Source organism: Nothobranchius furzeri, chromosome 12 (assembly GCF_043380555.1).
Source record: "Nothobranchius furzeri strain GRZ-AD chromosome 12, NfurGRZ-RIMD1, whole genome shotgun sequence".
Taxonomy (NCBI): Eukaryota; Metazoa; Chordata; class Actinopteri; order Cyprinodontiformes; family Nothobranchiidae; genus Nothobranchius; species Nothobranchius furzeri.
Genome location: NC_091752.1, coordinates 19,064,414 through 19,081,077, shown reverse-complemented (window position 1 = coordinate 19,081,077; position 16,664 = coordinate 19,064,414). Strand labels below are relative to the sequence as shown.

At 43.1% G+C, this 16,664-nt stretch overlaps 1 protein-coding gene across 1 annotated transcript in view; it reads right to left on the bottom strand.

Annotated features, from left to right (window-relative positions):
- Positions 1 to 16,664, bottom strand: part of eys (eyes shut homolog) — a 370,767-nt gene that overhangs the window by 244,120 nt on the left and 109,983 nt on the right. The window contains exons 21-23 of the mRNA XM_054750130.2: positions 9,735 to 9,848; positions 3,685 to 3,798; positions 778 to 975 (exon numbers count right to left, since the gene is read on the bottom strand). Of these exons, the coding sequence (XP_054606105.2) occupies positions 778 to 975; positions 3,685 to 3,798; positions 9,735 to 9,848 (426 nt within the window). The remainder of the gene's footprint in view (positions 1 to 777; positions 976 to 3,684; positions 3,799 to 9,734; positions 9,849 to 16,664) is intronic.

Below are 16,664 nucleotides of genomic sequence, written 5' to 3'. Positions count from 1 at the left end.
GAGTTGAACTTGTATTAATCCAAACGAGACAGTTTGAGGAAATAAAAGTCCAAATCCTGCTGTCAAAGGCTAATTTCTCCTCAAGCTGACTTCTACATACTCAAACAGGCGCATCTTATTCCCACCCGGCTTATTTTCCCTCACGAGTCTCTTTGTTACAGTACAGGAGTTGTGCTAAATAAACACAGCTGAGAACATTTGCATGTTCTGATTACATCTTCCTCTGAGATTCCACATAAATTAAGCAAGACACTGTCTTGGGTTTAACACACATTCTCTCTTTCTCTATTCTTAGCAGCACTCCTACTCAGAGCTACTGTCTCAGCCAGGCAGGGCACAAAATGGATGATGTCATGTTTTTTGGCAGTAACTACAAACAAAATCAAAACAGTCAAGTAACAAATACACTGTAAGCCCTGATGTATGTGTTTATGATGAATGATGCCTGATTTATTTAAATATTTTCAACTGCAAATGTGGCAAAAATCAAATACACACACACACACACACACACACACACACACACACACACACACACACACACTGAGGGCAAACACAAAAATAGATGTGTTCACAGATTTCAGAGACCAACTTATTAGTTTGCCTACTTTGTAAATGTTGATCCCAAGATTGAATGCACAAGACGGTTTGTGCAAAGCAGAAGAAGAATCTCATGTGTGTCTGTGTGAACACACGTGCATGAATGCACGTAGGAGGCTTTGCACCCTTTGGAAGGTCCTGCTATTAAGAATGTTGCCAACACAAGCTGTTTCTTACCATCATAGCAGAAACCGTGAAAACAGGGACTGGAGCTGCACTCGTCCACATTGATTTCACAGCGGGGGCCAGTGAAGCCCCGACGACAGTGACAGCGGAAGCCCAAGGGGAAATGGTCCTGATCCAACTCCTCTACACACACTGCGCCATTCTCGCAGGGATTACTGGCCTCACAGGGTAGGAATTCACAATTATGACCTGGAGTGAAGAAAGAAAACACAGAGAGAAAGACCATCCAGTAGACAGAAGTATCCAAGTAAAAGTACAATGGCACTTCAGACCTGTGGACATAGCAGTTTAAACCTAGTGTGTGCTTCGTATAACCGCTACAATGCATGTTGTGTTTAATTATTCGCTAAAAATAATGAAAATGTCTTAAAACTGCACAAATGGATCAGTAATGCTATATATATATATTATAATATTGTCACATGGGTTAAAAATCTAAATTAAATGTAAAATTCATTAAAGGTGTGGGACACTCGTTCAATCAATACATTTGCAGTGGCCTCTAGTAGGAATGAATGCTTTGTAAGTCATACTCTGAAGGAGGTCCAATGTGCCTGTTTCAGGAACTAGCACAATGCCACATCAGAGACGACCTTCAGACAGCAGGATTTGGAGTCTCTCCTCTGATTAGCTAAGAGCAACACAACTCTACCGCTGACTGTTTGTTTTGTAACAATGATCTTTTATCTCTACAAATAACACAAGTCTGGAGGGGTCCTACTGTGTGGTGGAGTTGCTAGCGGTTAGCTGTTACTAGCTGAGACATTCTCTGTTGTTTCCAGGATGCTAAACCAACAGCCTTCCCGTCGCGAGTCAAGATGGGCAAGTCCATGAATGTGAATGGTTCCATATCATGCCATTTTAAATATGTAATAGCAAAGGTAGACACAATATATGATGAAATAATTCTGTTCCACAACTGAGATGTAATTTATCTTAAATGTGAGTTATTCTAACCAGCCTGACTTTATACCCGGAAATAAAACGGTTCATTTCAGCGAAACTCTGCCCAGCATCTTAGGTTATTAGTCAGTAGTTAAATTGGCTATGAAAGCCCAGTGGTTAAGACATCTGTCATCCATCTCAGTCTTACCACATGCTGACATGAGTTTGAATTTCGGTGGTGTTGGCAGTAATTTATTTAGCTGACTGAAGTGTTCATAATTTAATATTTTAATTTTATTGATGATTTTCTGCAAACTATTTTGTGTCTCTAAACATCTTTGAATTTGGTCATTTCCAAGCCTCATTTTAGTTCATTTACACTGCTCACCTCATGTGGTCTCACACTGGCTAAATAAACAAAGTAAAGTAAAGTATATATATATATATATATATATATATATATATATATATATATATATATAAATAAAACATAATACTGAAAAAGTTAAGAATAAACAAAGTGACTTCTGGGACCTGAGCAAAACTACATGCCAGCCCAGCATTATAACCACGTGACTACCAGGTCTGCTACGTAACACCTGTCGCCTTAGCCACATATCCTGTGCAGGCCAGGGGAGACGGGTGTCAGACCAAAGACTAGTTACCGAGAGAGAAGGCCTGATGACGAGACTAGTTTCCATTATGGAGTTACAGGATTTTCAAAGTAAAACTCAAAATTTGCAGCTGAAACAATAAATTGGATGAATACAGCCAAAAACAGGTTTGGGTTTTTTTTTTCATGAGGAAATCATTACAACACGATAACAGTGGATTTTCCATGATAAGAACTATAGGAGACTATTTTCATGTTCAGCCTGCATGCTAAACTCAGTGACTAATTATAATCAGAAATAATAATCAGAAATAATAATAAAATGTTTTTTCAGTGTTCCACACCTTTAACATGACAGTCTTTAGTGATACATTGAGAGAAAAAAAAACAAGAAAAAAAGCTATGTAACACCACAAGCAGAGCATGCAGGAAACACACATTTGATCACAATGCAAGTGGCTCTCATGCAAGTAAAAGAAAATAAAAGATGCACACAAGATAAATCAAACCATACAATGCTTTCAAGACAATATATAAATAACAGGTGGTGTACATCTGATAATCTCTATAAAAACAGACAAAATGGAATGATTAGCAAAATAGCATTTGTGGTTTAATCGTGAAGAAAATAGTGAAGGATGTGACAGATGTGAGAAAGCAGAATCTTTGTTCATTTTTACTTCCATTAAAAAGGTGTTCACCTATACAACATAAAAGTCCTGCTACCTTTATTTCAACAGTTTCATCAAATTTAGGTTAAGACTCCTAAACCTGTATGTTTTTAAACTAGATTCTGCCAGTAATTCTTTGAAGTGTGTCATTGTGCTTCTCAGCCATCATTCTCACAGTCCTGCTCATGCAAAGCTAAGATGTGTGAAGTGTTTTCTTGATTTTAGTTTTTCTAAGATTCCACAACAAAAAGAAAGCTAATTAGGTCCGTGAGAGCAGCTTTCAGGTTTAAACAAGGGCACTTCAAAAATGTGTCTAGGAAGAGTCAGACTGGGAGGACGTTTCTCACATTTATTATTAATTTACTGGTGATGTGTTCCTGAGAATTCTACTGGAAGACTTTTAAACATAATGGTTCCTTCTCCCCTTGAAACAGTACTCATAATCACAGTCACATCATAAAAATTACGGGTATCTGCTATTAAGGAGCAGAATAGCAACACCAATTTTTAGCCTTTGACAAACTGATGGAATGTGTCTCTCGGGTGGCAAACATCAACTGCAGCTCACATCTGCCTAATAGGTCAAGTTCTCTTTATCTAACAAGAGATGGCAAATGGGGATGTCTTCATTTTGTTGTGACATGTGAAGTGGGTCCAGACAGGTGAAAATAATAGCATGTGAAGTTAATTAACTTTGCTTTTTGTCCCTCTTCCCTCAGTGCTCATTACCTTTAAACGGAGCCACGCACTGGCAGAAGTAATTACCAGGCAGGTCAAAGCAACTTGCTCCATTCTTGCAAGGAGATGAAGCGCACTCATCAATGTCGAGTTCACATACCGTACCTTTGACAGGAAAGAACACAAATGGTTGAATATGTTAAAACAAAGGGTGACTCACATAAAGGCTTTTCAGCAGTTCCTCTTGTGTTTCAGTCTTAAATGTGTAGTATAATTTTAAACCAGAGGGGTGTTGCGGATGCAAAACTACAAAGTTGTTCCTATTTGCTCAGATCTATCCTTCACCCCACTACAAACTGAACATTTACCTTTTTAAAAGCCAGAAAACAAAACTGAATATATTCCATGAGGATGTGTTGGTTTCTAGCAAATAAAACTCAAACTGAGATGTTAATAATGGGACACAAGCTTTAAAACTAGAGTGCATGAGGACTTTCCACAGAAAGGTAGATGCAATGGCAAACAAACTGTCTGCATTTAGAAAATAATGTCGGCCACTTGGGCCAGCTCCTTTAGGGGTGTCCAAGGTGTTCCCCGGCCAGACAAGATGCCAGAGCTACCTCGACACATTTGTAGCCACATATTTACCTTCACACATTTTTTTGTGTTTCAGATACTTTCAATTACAAATAGAAATAAACACTAAAACAGGTTTTCATCAGGGTCATTCTTTTGCTGTGGCATACTAAATATTTATTTACACCAATACGCTAATTTCTCTAAATGCCCTCTAACACCAAGTGAGCCCTTAGGCCATCCTAAAACAAAAAGACACCAGGTGTCTTCATCTTCTTCAGTTTATCCAGGTCCAGGTTACAGGAACAGCGGCTCTAGCAGGACAGTCCTGAGTCTCTTCTCCACAGCCACTTCCATTAGCTCCCCTGGTGGCATCCCAAGGCGTTCCCAGGGAATGTTACAGGTAAATTCCCTCCAGCATTTTCTGGGTCGCTTTCTGACAGGACCTGTCTGAAACACCTCCCTGGTGTTTAGGATGTACCCAGGAGGCATCCTAAGGGCGGGTCCACCTTAGCTGGCTCCGCTCAGTGTGCAGGAAAAGTAAATCTCCCACTACTGACCGGGTTTAGGATCTACATAACTGCAGACCCTCTCTCGTTGCAACCGTTGACCTCTTTTCTTCTCATAATTTAGACAATGAGATACTTAAACTTCTGTAATTGAGGCAATACTTCACTCCTGGCCCAAATTAGGTAATCCGTCTGTTTTTAGTTGAGAATAAGGCTGGCCGGAAAAAATAAATTACTAAATAAAAAAGAAAATCAATGTAAATTTTAAAATATCTTTTCCACAATGAGAACAGGTGGATGAAGACTTTGATACAGAAAACTGATGAACAGCTAATCACCATACTGGACATATAAGTGGCCGGAACAGAGCCACACAGTAGCAGTCGGACATGCTAAGAGCTTATTTTTGTGTAGGCAGGAGACAGCTGTCTCGTCTCGTCTCGTCTCGTCTTCCTCCGCTTATCCGGGTCCGGGTCGCGGGGGCAGCATCCCAATTAAGGAGCTCCAGGCCGTCCTCTCCCCGGCCTTGTCCACCAGCTCCTCCGGCAGGACCCCAAGGCGTTCCCGGACCAGATTGGAGATGTAACCTCTCCAACGTGTCCTGGGTCGACCCGGGGGCCTTCTGCCGGCAGGACATGCCCGAAACACCTCCCCGGGGAGGCGTCCAGGAGGCATCCTGACCAGATGCCCAAACCACCTCAACTGGCTCCTTTCGACCCGGAGGAGCAGCGGTTCTACTCCGAGTCCCTCCCGAATGTCCGAGCTCCTCACCCTATCTCTAAGGCTGAGCCCGGCCACCCTACGGAGGAAACTCATTTCGGCCGCTTGTATCCGCGATCTCGTTCTTTCGGTCATTACCCAAAGCTCATGACCATAGGTGAGGATTGGGACGTAGATCGACCGGTAAATCGAGAGCCTGGCTTTCTGGCTCAGCTCCCTCTTCCCCACGACAGATCGGCTCAGCGTCCGCATCACTGCAGACGCCGAACCAATCCGCCTGTCGATCTCCCGATCCCTCCTACCCTCACTCGTGAACAAGACCCCGAGATACTTAAACTCCTCCACTTGAGGTAGGACCTCTCCCCCGACCCGGAGGTGGCAAGCCACCCTTTTCCGGTCGAGAACAATGGTCTCAGATTTGGAGGTGCTGATCCTCATCCCAGCCGCTTCACATTCGGCCGCGAACCTACCCAGCAAGAGCTGAAGGTCAGAGCTGGATGAAGCTAGGAGGACCACATCATCCGCAAAAAGCAGAGACGAGATTCTCCTGCCACCAAACTCGACACACTCCACACCACGGCTGCGTCTAGAAATTCTGTCCATAAAAGTGATGAACAGAACCGGTGACAAAGGGCAGCCCTGGCGGAGTCCAACCCTCACTGGGAACAGGTCCGACTTACTACCGGCTATGCGGACCAAACTCACGCTCCTCTGGTAAAGGGACTGAATGGCCCTTAACAGAAAGCCACCCACCCCATACTCCTGGAGCGTCCCCCACAGGGTGCCCCTGGGGACACGGTCATAAGCCTTCTCCAAATCCACAAAGCACATGTGGATTGGTTGGGCAAACTCCCATGCCCCCTCCATCACCCTTGCAAGGGTATAGAGCTGGTCCACAGTTCCACGGCCAGGACGAAAACCACATTGCTCCTCCTCTATCTGAGATTCAACTATCGATCGGACCCTCCTCTCCAGTACCTTGGAGTAGACCTTTCCAGGGAGGCTGAGGAGTGTGATCCCCCTATAGTTGGAACACACCCTCAGGTCACCCTTCTTAAAGATGGGGACCACCACCCCGGTCTGCCACTCCCTAGGAACTGCCCCCGATGACCACGCAATGTTGTAGAGACGTGTCAACCATGACAGCCCTACAACATCCATAGCCTTGAGATACCCAGGACGGACCTCATCCGCCCCCGGGGCTCCGCCGCTGTGTAGTTGTTTGACTACCTCAGCAACTTCTGCCCCCGAGATCGGACAGTCCATTCCCAGGCCTCCCAGCTCTGGTTCCTCCTCGGAATGCGCATTGGTGGGATTGAGGAGCTCCTCAAGTATTCCTTCCACCGTCCGACTATAGCCTCAGTTGACGTCAGCAGCTCCCCATCCCCACTGTAAACAGTGTGAGCGAGTTGCTGCCTTCCTCTCCTGAGGCGCCGGACAGTTTGCCAGAACCTCTTTGGAGCCGATCGATAGTCTTTCTCCATGGCCTCACCAAACTCCTCCCACGCCCGAGATTTTGCCTCGGCAACTGCCACTGCTGCACCCCGCTTGGCTATCCGGTACCTGTCTGCTGCCTCCGGAGACCCACAGACCAGCCACGCCCTGTAGGCCTCCTTCTTCAGCCAGACGGCTCCCCGAACCTCTGGTGTCCACCAGCGGGTACGGGGGTTGCCACCACGACTGGCACCGGCCACCTTACGACCACAGCTAGCAACAGCCGCCTCGACAATCGCAGAGTGGAACAAGGCCCACTCGGACTCAATGTCCCCCACTGCTCTCGGGACGTGGTCAAAGCTCTGCCGGAGGTGGGAGTTGAAGACCGTCTTGACAGGTTCTTCTGCCAGGCGTTCCCAGCAGACCCTCACTATGCGTTTGGGTCTGCCAGGTCTACGCGGCATGTTCCCTTGCCATCTGATCCAACTCACCACCAGGTGGTGATCAGTTGACAGCTCCGCCCCTCTCTTCACTCGGGTGTCCAAAACATACGGCCGCAGGTCAGATGATACGACTACAAAATCTATCATCGACCTGTGACCTAGGCTGCCCTGGTACCAAGTGTACCGGTGGGCATCCTTATGTTCGAACATGGTGTTCGTTATGGCCAAACTGCGGCTTGCACAGAAGTCCAATAACAAAACACCGCTCGAGTTCAGATTAGGTGGGCCGTTCCTCCCAATCACACCCCTCCAGGTCAAGCTGTCATTGCCCACGTGAGCATTGAAGTCCCCCAGCAGGACAATGGAGTCCCCTGATGGAGCACTATCTAGCACTCGTCCCAGGGACTCCAAAAAGGGTGGGTACTCTGAACTGATATTTGGCCCATAAGCACAAACAACAGTCAGGACCCGTTCCCCGACCCGAAGGCGCAAGGAAGCTACCCTCTTGTCCCCCGGGGTAAACCCCAACACACAGGCAGAGAGTCTCGGGGCTAACAAAAAGCCAACCCCAGCCCTCCGCCTCGCACCCGGAGCAACTCCAGCAAAGTAGAGTGTCCAACCCCTCTCCAGGTCTCGGGTTCCAGAGCCAATGCAATGTGTCGAGGTGAGTCCGACTATATCTAGCCGGTACCGCTCAACCTCTGCCACAAGCTCCGGCTCCTTCCCCGCCAGCGAGGTGACGTTCCATGTCCCAAAAACTAGTTTTCTTGTCCGGGGATTGGACCGCCAAGGCTCCCGCCTTGGTCTGCCACCCGATTCACATTGCACCGGACCCTTCATGTTCCTCCTGCGGGTGGTGGGTCCACAGTTGGACGAGCCCATGTATCCGGTTCGGGCTGGGCCCGGCCGGGCCCCATGGGCGAAAGCCCGGCCACCAGGCGCTCGCTCACGGGCCCCAACCCCAGGCCTGGCTCCAGGGTGGGACCCCGGTAACCCTCCGGGCCGGGTACTCCGACTCTTCGTTTTAACCGCCATGAAAGATCCTTAGACAGCTGGTCTAACTAAAATAAAAATTTGCACCTGAAAGGGATAGAAAATGATGGAGGACAAAGCAAATGACATCGCTGCCAGGAAGGGACAAAACAGTTTGGTTGCGTGGACGTATTTAAGCTAGTTACAGTCGAACAAAAACAAAGAAGCCGCACCGCTAAAAGTGTTGAACCCAGATTTAGACTATAGGTCGAGGAGGAAAATCACCTTTCTGATAGAATAGCAAACATAATCCCACTGTGGGATCAGTAAAGTTTATTTTATTCTATTCTATACAATATTTATCAAAATAATAAACTGAGGATGCAAAGATTTGTTTTTTCTTTTCCAGCATAGACGATGTAGACAATTATTTTTTTAAAAGCTGCTTTAGTTTTCACTTATTTCAGTTTTTTATCACTTTATTTTACAATAAGCAACAAAAACATATAAACTACATTTAAACCAGAGTTTGAGAATTAGAATTTCAAAGCCCGTTTTGTTAATCTTCTCCGGCGCTTGAAGGCTTTAGTTTAAACTAAATTTCTTGTTTATCCACAACAGTTACATTCAGCTTTTGAAAACAGATCAGGTCAACATTATTAGGGATTTGTATTATATCGTGGCATTTATTTTAATATTGACTGATATGAAAAATTAATAGCGTGACAGCACTTTTGTCCATATCACCCAGCCCTAGATGAACAAGTTGATGACATCATCACATAGACATAATGATAAAAGTTAACTTTTCAATATCACAAGTACATCTAACAAAAAATATAAGAAAATTAAAACATATGACATATTTGTAATAGGGGGGGAAAGCTGCTGACATATTTCCATTCACTTTTTACAAGATCAAAGTGAAGTCCACACAGAGTCCTGCATGTTTCAGCCTTTAGCTGAACAATTCCAAGGGTTTTCCAGTGGAATAGCCTTTTAGGCATTCCAGACCTTTAATGTCTTTTCTTAAAAAGTCATTTCTGTGTTTGACCTTGCAGAATGAAATAGCTCTGCTGGCTTCATATCTTTCTTCTGTTGTGAACAGTAGCTAACTAATGATTTCTCCCCACATTTTTAAATGAATTGTGTTTTTCCTCTCTGAAGAAACACGTTTGAAAGGCTGGTCTGCCGAAGCATCACAATGCAGGACTTTAAGACACAACGAGAGTTGACCCTGTAGAAGTTGGCTTGTTCACAACACTACATTGCAAAAAAAAAAAGCACTTTTAGCTGTAAACATTTCAAAATGACGATTTCAGCTGTAAAACCTTTCTTCTGCATTCACTTCACCTCATTCGAATATTGATTAATGCTTTTATTTCCTTCATACAAGAACACATTTCTAAAGATCTTAATTGGACAAAAGACTGAAGATTTCACTGACCTGTAAAGCCAAGCTTACAGACACAGTCATAGCCATGAACAAGGTCGACACATGTGGCGTTGTGCAGACAGGGAGAGGAGATGCACTCATCTATATTGACTTCACACAAGTTTCCTGTAAGGATATTTAAAAAGAAGCACTGGTCTCACTCACCTTCAATGAAATTAACATTCAGAGGACAGCACTCTGAGAATTTATTTCACAGCTTCAACTAGACCCCCCCCCTCCCCCCCAGAAAAAAAACCAAGTTCTTTGAACTTTCTTTTTGGCAAACAAAAATAACCCAAAAAAACATTGGATTTTGACTGAATTTCAATTGTACAGGACCCCAAGAATGGTCCATGCACTGCAGAAGGAATCAGTGTCTTAGTGTTCTCTGTTTGCTTTGTGTGAAAGCACAAAGCAGATCTGCAGCAAAATACACTATGGCACAAGATGGTTCCTTTCTCTTTTTGCACTATCACTGTTTCACACATTTACAGTGTCTGTGAGCGCTAGAGGAGGCTGTTACAAAGTGTGAAATGCCAACATGATAATCGGTCTTTGAATTACACCAACAGTTCATGTAATTACAGAGTACTGTTTGTGCCGCTCTTGTAGCACTACAAAAGGACAGAGCCTGTTTTACAACCTCACTGCCTCCCCGGCAGACATGGCATTAGTTTGAGGTAAGGGTTGGAACATAAGGTTTTTCCTTTTTGTCCGTGAACACTGTGTTGTATTTCAGCAGAGCTTTGCTTTTTTCCAATTCACATTTACTTCCAATTTTCTAAAATGGATGTGATTTTTGCTGTCAAAGTTAATTCTTCATTGAAACTAGACCATCAGCAATTTTATAACACTCACTAACTACACTTTGTGCACAAGAAGCGGGTTACACACAAACACAAAATCATATTTCATTGGCTTAAAGTGACTGTGTGTGTTTTCCCTGGCGATTGGGGGCAGAACATACCTAAATCATTCCAAGGAAGCTGAATTTTTGTGTTCAAGTAAAACCTTACCTACAGATGGCCACTAGGGTCAAAAATCCTCCAGTAAAATGACAAGCACATCAGACTCCCTTTCATCACTAGCAACGAGCGAAGAGGTAAATGTGCAAAACAACAATGTTTATGAATAGTGAACTTTTTGTAACCACTTATTACAAATCAGTAAATGCATTTTGTCCTCAAGGGCTCATGTAGAGGGAAACATGTCGTCTCCCAGAGACTTAGACCAGCTCCCATGTATTATGGACCCACTATTCATGGTTATATGTTACGAAGTTGCCAATAATTTGCAAACTGGGCATCATTTAATTCATTTTCAACATTTCAATTGATATTTCAAATCATTTTCTTCAGCCATTGTGTAGACGACCCTTTACAGGGTTAATCAAATGTTACTCAGACTCCGCCTCCTGTGGCCACAATACCAGGCTTGCAACTTCAGAGTTGCTGGTCCAGTCCCTGTGGGAGCTGTGGAATGAAGTGGAGCTGACATGGTGGAGCTGGAGTCTGCTTTAAGAACATTTCTTGCATGGTTTAGATCATGAACACAGCTGATTTGTTTTATTTAGTGATGATCGGCTCCTGTAGAAGCTAATGAAGGCCGAGAAGACATTTGAGCTGTTGGAAGAAGATGTTAAAAATAGGGATGAGCGAATACACCCCTATCTGTATCTGTTCAACCATCTAAATTATCTGTATCTGTACTCGGAGTGGGCGTGACCTAACCCGAAAGTGGGTGTGATTTACGTCAATACATTATTTTAAGTCTAAAATTGATATGGATTGTTCAGAAGTTGCTTTATGTATTGTTTATTTGAAAACTTTTTACAGAGCAGCCTCAGAATTGAGATTAAATATTCTTGATCACAATAGTAAAGAAACTGTTACAGAACAAGTTTTTTTCAATAAAATCAGAACATTAATATTTAAGTGCATGAATAAATACATGCAGAGAGAGAGAGAGAGAGAGAGAGAGAGAGAGAGAGAATGACCAGACCGGAGCGGAGGCAGTGACCGACGCAAGCAAGCACAGAGAGATCCGTTACTGTATGTGTGTGTGTGTGTGTGTGTGTGTGTGTGTGTGTGTGTGTGTGCGCGTGCGTGTGTGTGTGCGCGCGCGCATATATGGGCCGGACTGAGCTGAGCTCCCGGCTGCAGAGTTTTGTGTGTAGGGAAGGGCAGGCGCTCTATGTGACTGGCCAATCATAGAGCACAAAGACAGTCAGTTACCCAATGAGGATTTTCCTTCAGCACGATTACAGATATTTAAGAGTTTTACTCGTTTCATGCTCATATTAGTCAAGAATACTTTATCCGTGCCGTATCCGGCTCATCCCTAGTTAAAAAGTCTAACTCACAGCGGGGAGATGAGTTTCATTTTTGGTACAACCAGAGTGAATTAATATCAGACACTGGGGGACTAAATGCATGCAAAATTTCCTATTATCCCTTTAATGCATCTCATAAATTGCACATATTTACCTAGAGTGTATAATTACCAATTTTTCTGACAGGAACTAAATGTGATGCAACTGCCAATTAGATGGATGTAAAATGTATAAAAGTGGAAGTTGTAAAACTACAAGGTGTAAAACCAGACAATCAAACTTCTTGCTGTGATTTGTCAATAAGGAGGCAAAAACAGCTGTGAGAGGAAAAAGTATAGTAGTAAGTAAGTAATAAATCTGTCAAATAATACATTTGAAGCTAAAGCTATTATGTTCCAATATCAAGACATTCTTGAAACGCAATTTAACTGAACGGTCCAGAAACACTTGACAACGTGTCAACGAGGAACACTGAGCCAAACCATGAAGAGCTTGGATTGATACAAAACATACCCGGACAGAGAATAAAAGAGAAGGATGGATCTGTGATGGGCAACTGAAGACGGAGGACACCAATTCAAATGCTGAAGCCTAGTGGAGGAAGTACTGCAGCTATGGGTCATTCAAAATTACTGTTTGAAGCATAATTTTGGAATGAAGTTCCACAAAAAGAAGTAAACTTCTTAACTGTCATCAGTCGCTGAAGGAATCTTTTTTCCTAAGGAGTAAGTCATTTAACTTCCTATCTAAGGATCATCTTAAGATGATCCACTTTGATTCTCACACCCCACAGTGGGGGGTTCTGACCCAAACTTTTAGATCCACTTCATTAGAGAGCCTTAATCTTCATGTAGTGCTTCATCAGATCCAAGCGCTCCTCTGAACGGGGTGCCAGCAAAGGCCTTGAAGATTACCAAGTAACAACTTGACCTTTTTTTCTTTATTGACTGAAAATGTTTTTAGAAGTTGACGACCCAATGAAGGATTATAAAGAAGGAAGACACGCCACCCCTTTGGAGTGTTTTGGTTGCAACTTCAAAAAAGTTGATGGCTAAAAGTAGTAGAAGGCTGGCAAACTCGATTCATGTAGACTTATAGAAAGAAACAATAATGAGCTGTATACTGGTCTACATAAGATATAACAAACAAATTTCAGTTTAAAAATGTTTTTAAGTATAACATGATATTTTTGAATTCAGAATTATATCCATAAGTTTATTTTCCAACAATTTAATAAGTGTATTTATGTGTATATGTAAGAGAGAGACTACATTCAACTAAATAACCAGGAAGCCCCCCTCCCCCTCCATATATATATATGATATGTTAGGGCTGCAGCTATTGAATATTTTTGTAATCGAGTACTCTATCGAATCTTTTATCGATTAATTGAGTACTCCAATAAATTACCCGTTTGTGTTTGTAAACCATTATATCAAATAGCATGTTATAAAATATGAAAGACCTCTTAAATTGAGCAAGCAAGCACTTGCCAGTTATTCTTCAAGTTTTATTCAAAATTAGTTTTCAAAACTTCAGCACTTCAACTTTACTTCACAGTAAACAAATGCCTGTGCAAAAAATAAGTATACAACCTGAGCCGATTTTCCCCTTGTGCGAGAATCTACTAGCCCAGCAAGCCAGACAAAAACTAGAATGATAACTGTTTAAGTAGCGCTGCGAGCGCCTGCGGCCCAAACAGCACCAGAACCGCTCACGGCGCATGCGCAAACATGGCTCACCAGCTATTTCCCTATTAACACACGTCCGTTTTAATTTCTACACTTTTTTCTCACACAATAACAAGGATTGTTGAGAAAGCATGTTTGCCGTGGTGATGTCAAATTTTACTGATCACAAAACATTTATTTACTATCTTATGTCTTCCTCTGCCACTCTCATAAATACCTGTGTCCTCCTGCAGCAATCCCGAGGGACAACAGACATCAATAACAACACAATAAAACGTCCAACATGTTGTGTAAAAACTGCTACTTTTAGCACATTTTTAGGTCCGACGTGTTGCTATCAGAAGCACAATGTGAGCTAAAACTAAGTGCTACAAAATTAAAAAGTCGCATAGTGTCCGCAGAATATATAGCGGACCTCCGAGTCCGCTTGCAGAAGTGACATTTACATGTGTACACGCCTTACAACGTGAAAAATGGTCCCACACCTTCGACATGTGTTGTCTTTTTCGCGCTCCACTGGGGTCCATGTTGTCCGCCATGGCTTAAGAGAAAGTTAAGCATTCGCTACTCGCGTGTGCATTCAGTGCAGTGTTTATGTGCGTCACTTATTTCGGTCCGGGTGAAACAAGACCCCCGGGCGATTGCAAAGCCATGAAATAATTAAACATGAATTAAACGAAGACTCGAGGCAGAGACATTGACTCGAGGCTTTTTTCTACTCGAATTATTGGAGGTACTCGAGGAATCGTTTCAGCCCTAATTATATATATATGCCTCCATGCTGTTGTCCAGTAACCATGGAAACCACAATGAGCACCGGCAGCCTCATCACTAGTGGATCCCTCCACGGTTCTCCAGGTGGAAGCAACTGGACTAATTGTTTTCCCTGGACCTGGAAGGATAAAAGGCAGGAGGAGCTTTCACTCTAGGAACTACTTGTAACCAAGTAGACTCCCTTTGGGCTGGTTTCAGGGTTTAGAATTTTGAACATCTTGAAAGAAAATAATACCTTAGCTTTCAATAAGTCTCTCTTTAGGTTTTGTAATTACTCATAGTAAAAGGACTACAGTGGCCACTGTTTGAGTGTGAGAGTCTTTTGTGGTTAAGTTGCTGTACTATTATGTAGAAGGTGAAAGCCTCTTTAGGTTTTGGAAATAACCCTGAGTCTTTTAGTTAATCCATCCCCCATCTTTCTTCCTTTTTTACCATCCTGTTGGACACTTAGGTCTGATAGGTTTTCTTTTGTTGCTGCCAGTTAAAAGAACTGAGCCTTAGCCTCTTGATTTATTTTGTACTAAAATTGGACTCTCTGGAAGCAGAGTTTCATGGGCTGTGTTGGTTTTATTGCTGTTAGGATTTCCAGCCCTTGGTTTTGTGTTATCTCCTAATGTTTTAATAAATTTGTTTTCTTTACACAAGTTCTTTCTTGTCTCCCCGGTATCCCCTCCCTGAAGAAGGTAAAGCATAACAAGTGGGGGCTCGTCCGGGATATTACCCTTTAATGTTCACATCTTAATCCTGGAGCCTTCTTCACCATTTCTCATATCTTCTCCCTTGAAGTGAACTTGTGTGTGTGTGTGTGTGTAGAATTGTGTAGACCAGTGGTTCCCAAACTTATTTAGCCGCGCACCCCCTTCTATGTCCCGACCATGTCGACGCCCCCCCCCCCCCCCCCCGCGCGCATCGGGGCATGTCTCTCTCTCTCTCTCTCTCTCTCTCTCTCTCTATATATATATATATATATATTATATATATATATATAATATATATATATATATATATATATATATATATATATATATATATACATATATATATATATATATATATATCAGATGTCAAGCTAAACAGACAGGGTTAAAAAAATTCCCCATCACTTTCATTTTTTAAATAGTAATTAATAAACATTCGATACCATTACAATTTCCTTTGATTTCATTTTAAATAAATATTTAGAGTGCCCAGGTAGCACATCAACAATGCAATTTAACGGTTTTCTTAAAGTAGGAACGTTTAACCTGTGCGGCCAGAGCGCTCTCCTTCCTTCTGCTCTGCGTAAACCTGAGCTGATCACCTACTAGGTGCGTAATCAAATGTCTATAGGGGACAAGATATAGCCATGATGTTCACTTTTACCTCAGACCGACTTATTGCTGTTTTATGGTGTGGCTGAATCTGTGATCCGCTGCCACGCTGACTGGAATAACACATGCTGCAGTAACATGAGCTGTGGTCAGGTTCATGAGGAGTCACTGGCTGTAGCGGACCCGACTCATCCCAGAAGCTAATATCTTAATTCGACCTTGAATGAAAAATAACCTCTTAAAAGTTTTTATCACGGTGGAGGCAGCACTCATTTCTGCCTTCAGTCTGACAGCGCCGGAGTTAAAGCAGCGTGTGCGCTTATTCAATCTGTGTGCGTGTGTGTGTGTGCGCGCGCTCAAGTCACCGCGTCTCACGCTATTTAAACCAATGTTGTAAAATTACTTCTGCCCAGCCCAGATGTGCTCACTTGTGCACCCGTGAGCCGTGGTTCAGCTGGAACACGTCTGATCTCTGACAGACGCACTCTGAACTTCAGATCGTCAGCGCGCTGTTAATAGCCTGAATGGGAATCATTTCTTGTTATTTTGTTACATCCACAATGTTCTGTGTGTGAGGTTTACAATGTCAGAACACCTGCATGAGACAGGTGTTAATTACAATCTGCCAGAATGACTCACCACCTTCAGATTCCTCCAACACCGTTAAAAATGATCAAATACGGACCATATCGGCGTGCGCAGGCCAGAGTGCTGAAGCTCGACGCATTGTTATTATGAAGCCGGGGCACATGCGGAGGACACGCGCACAAAAATATACTTGTTTTCAATTACATTTATTGTGCCCACTTACTTTTTCTTTGGCCCACCCACAAAT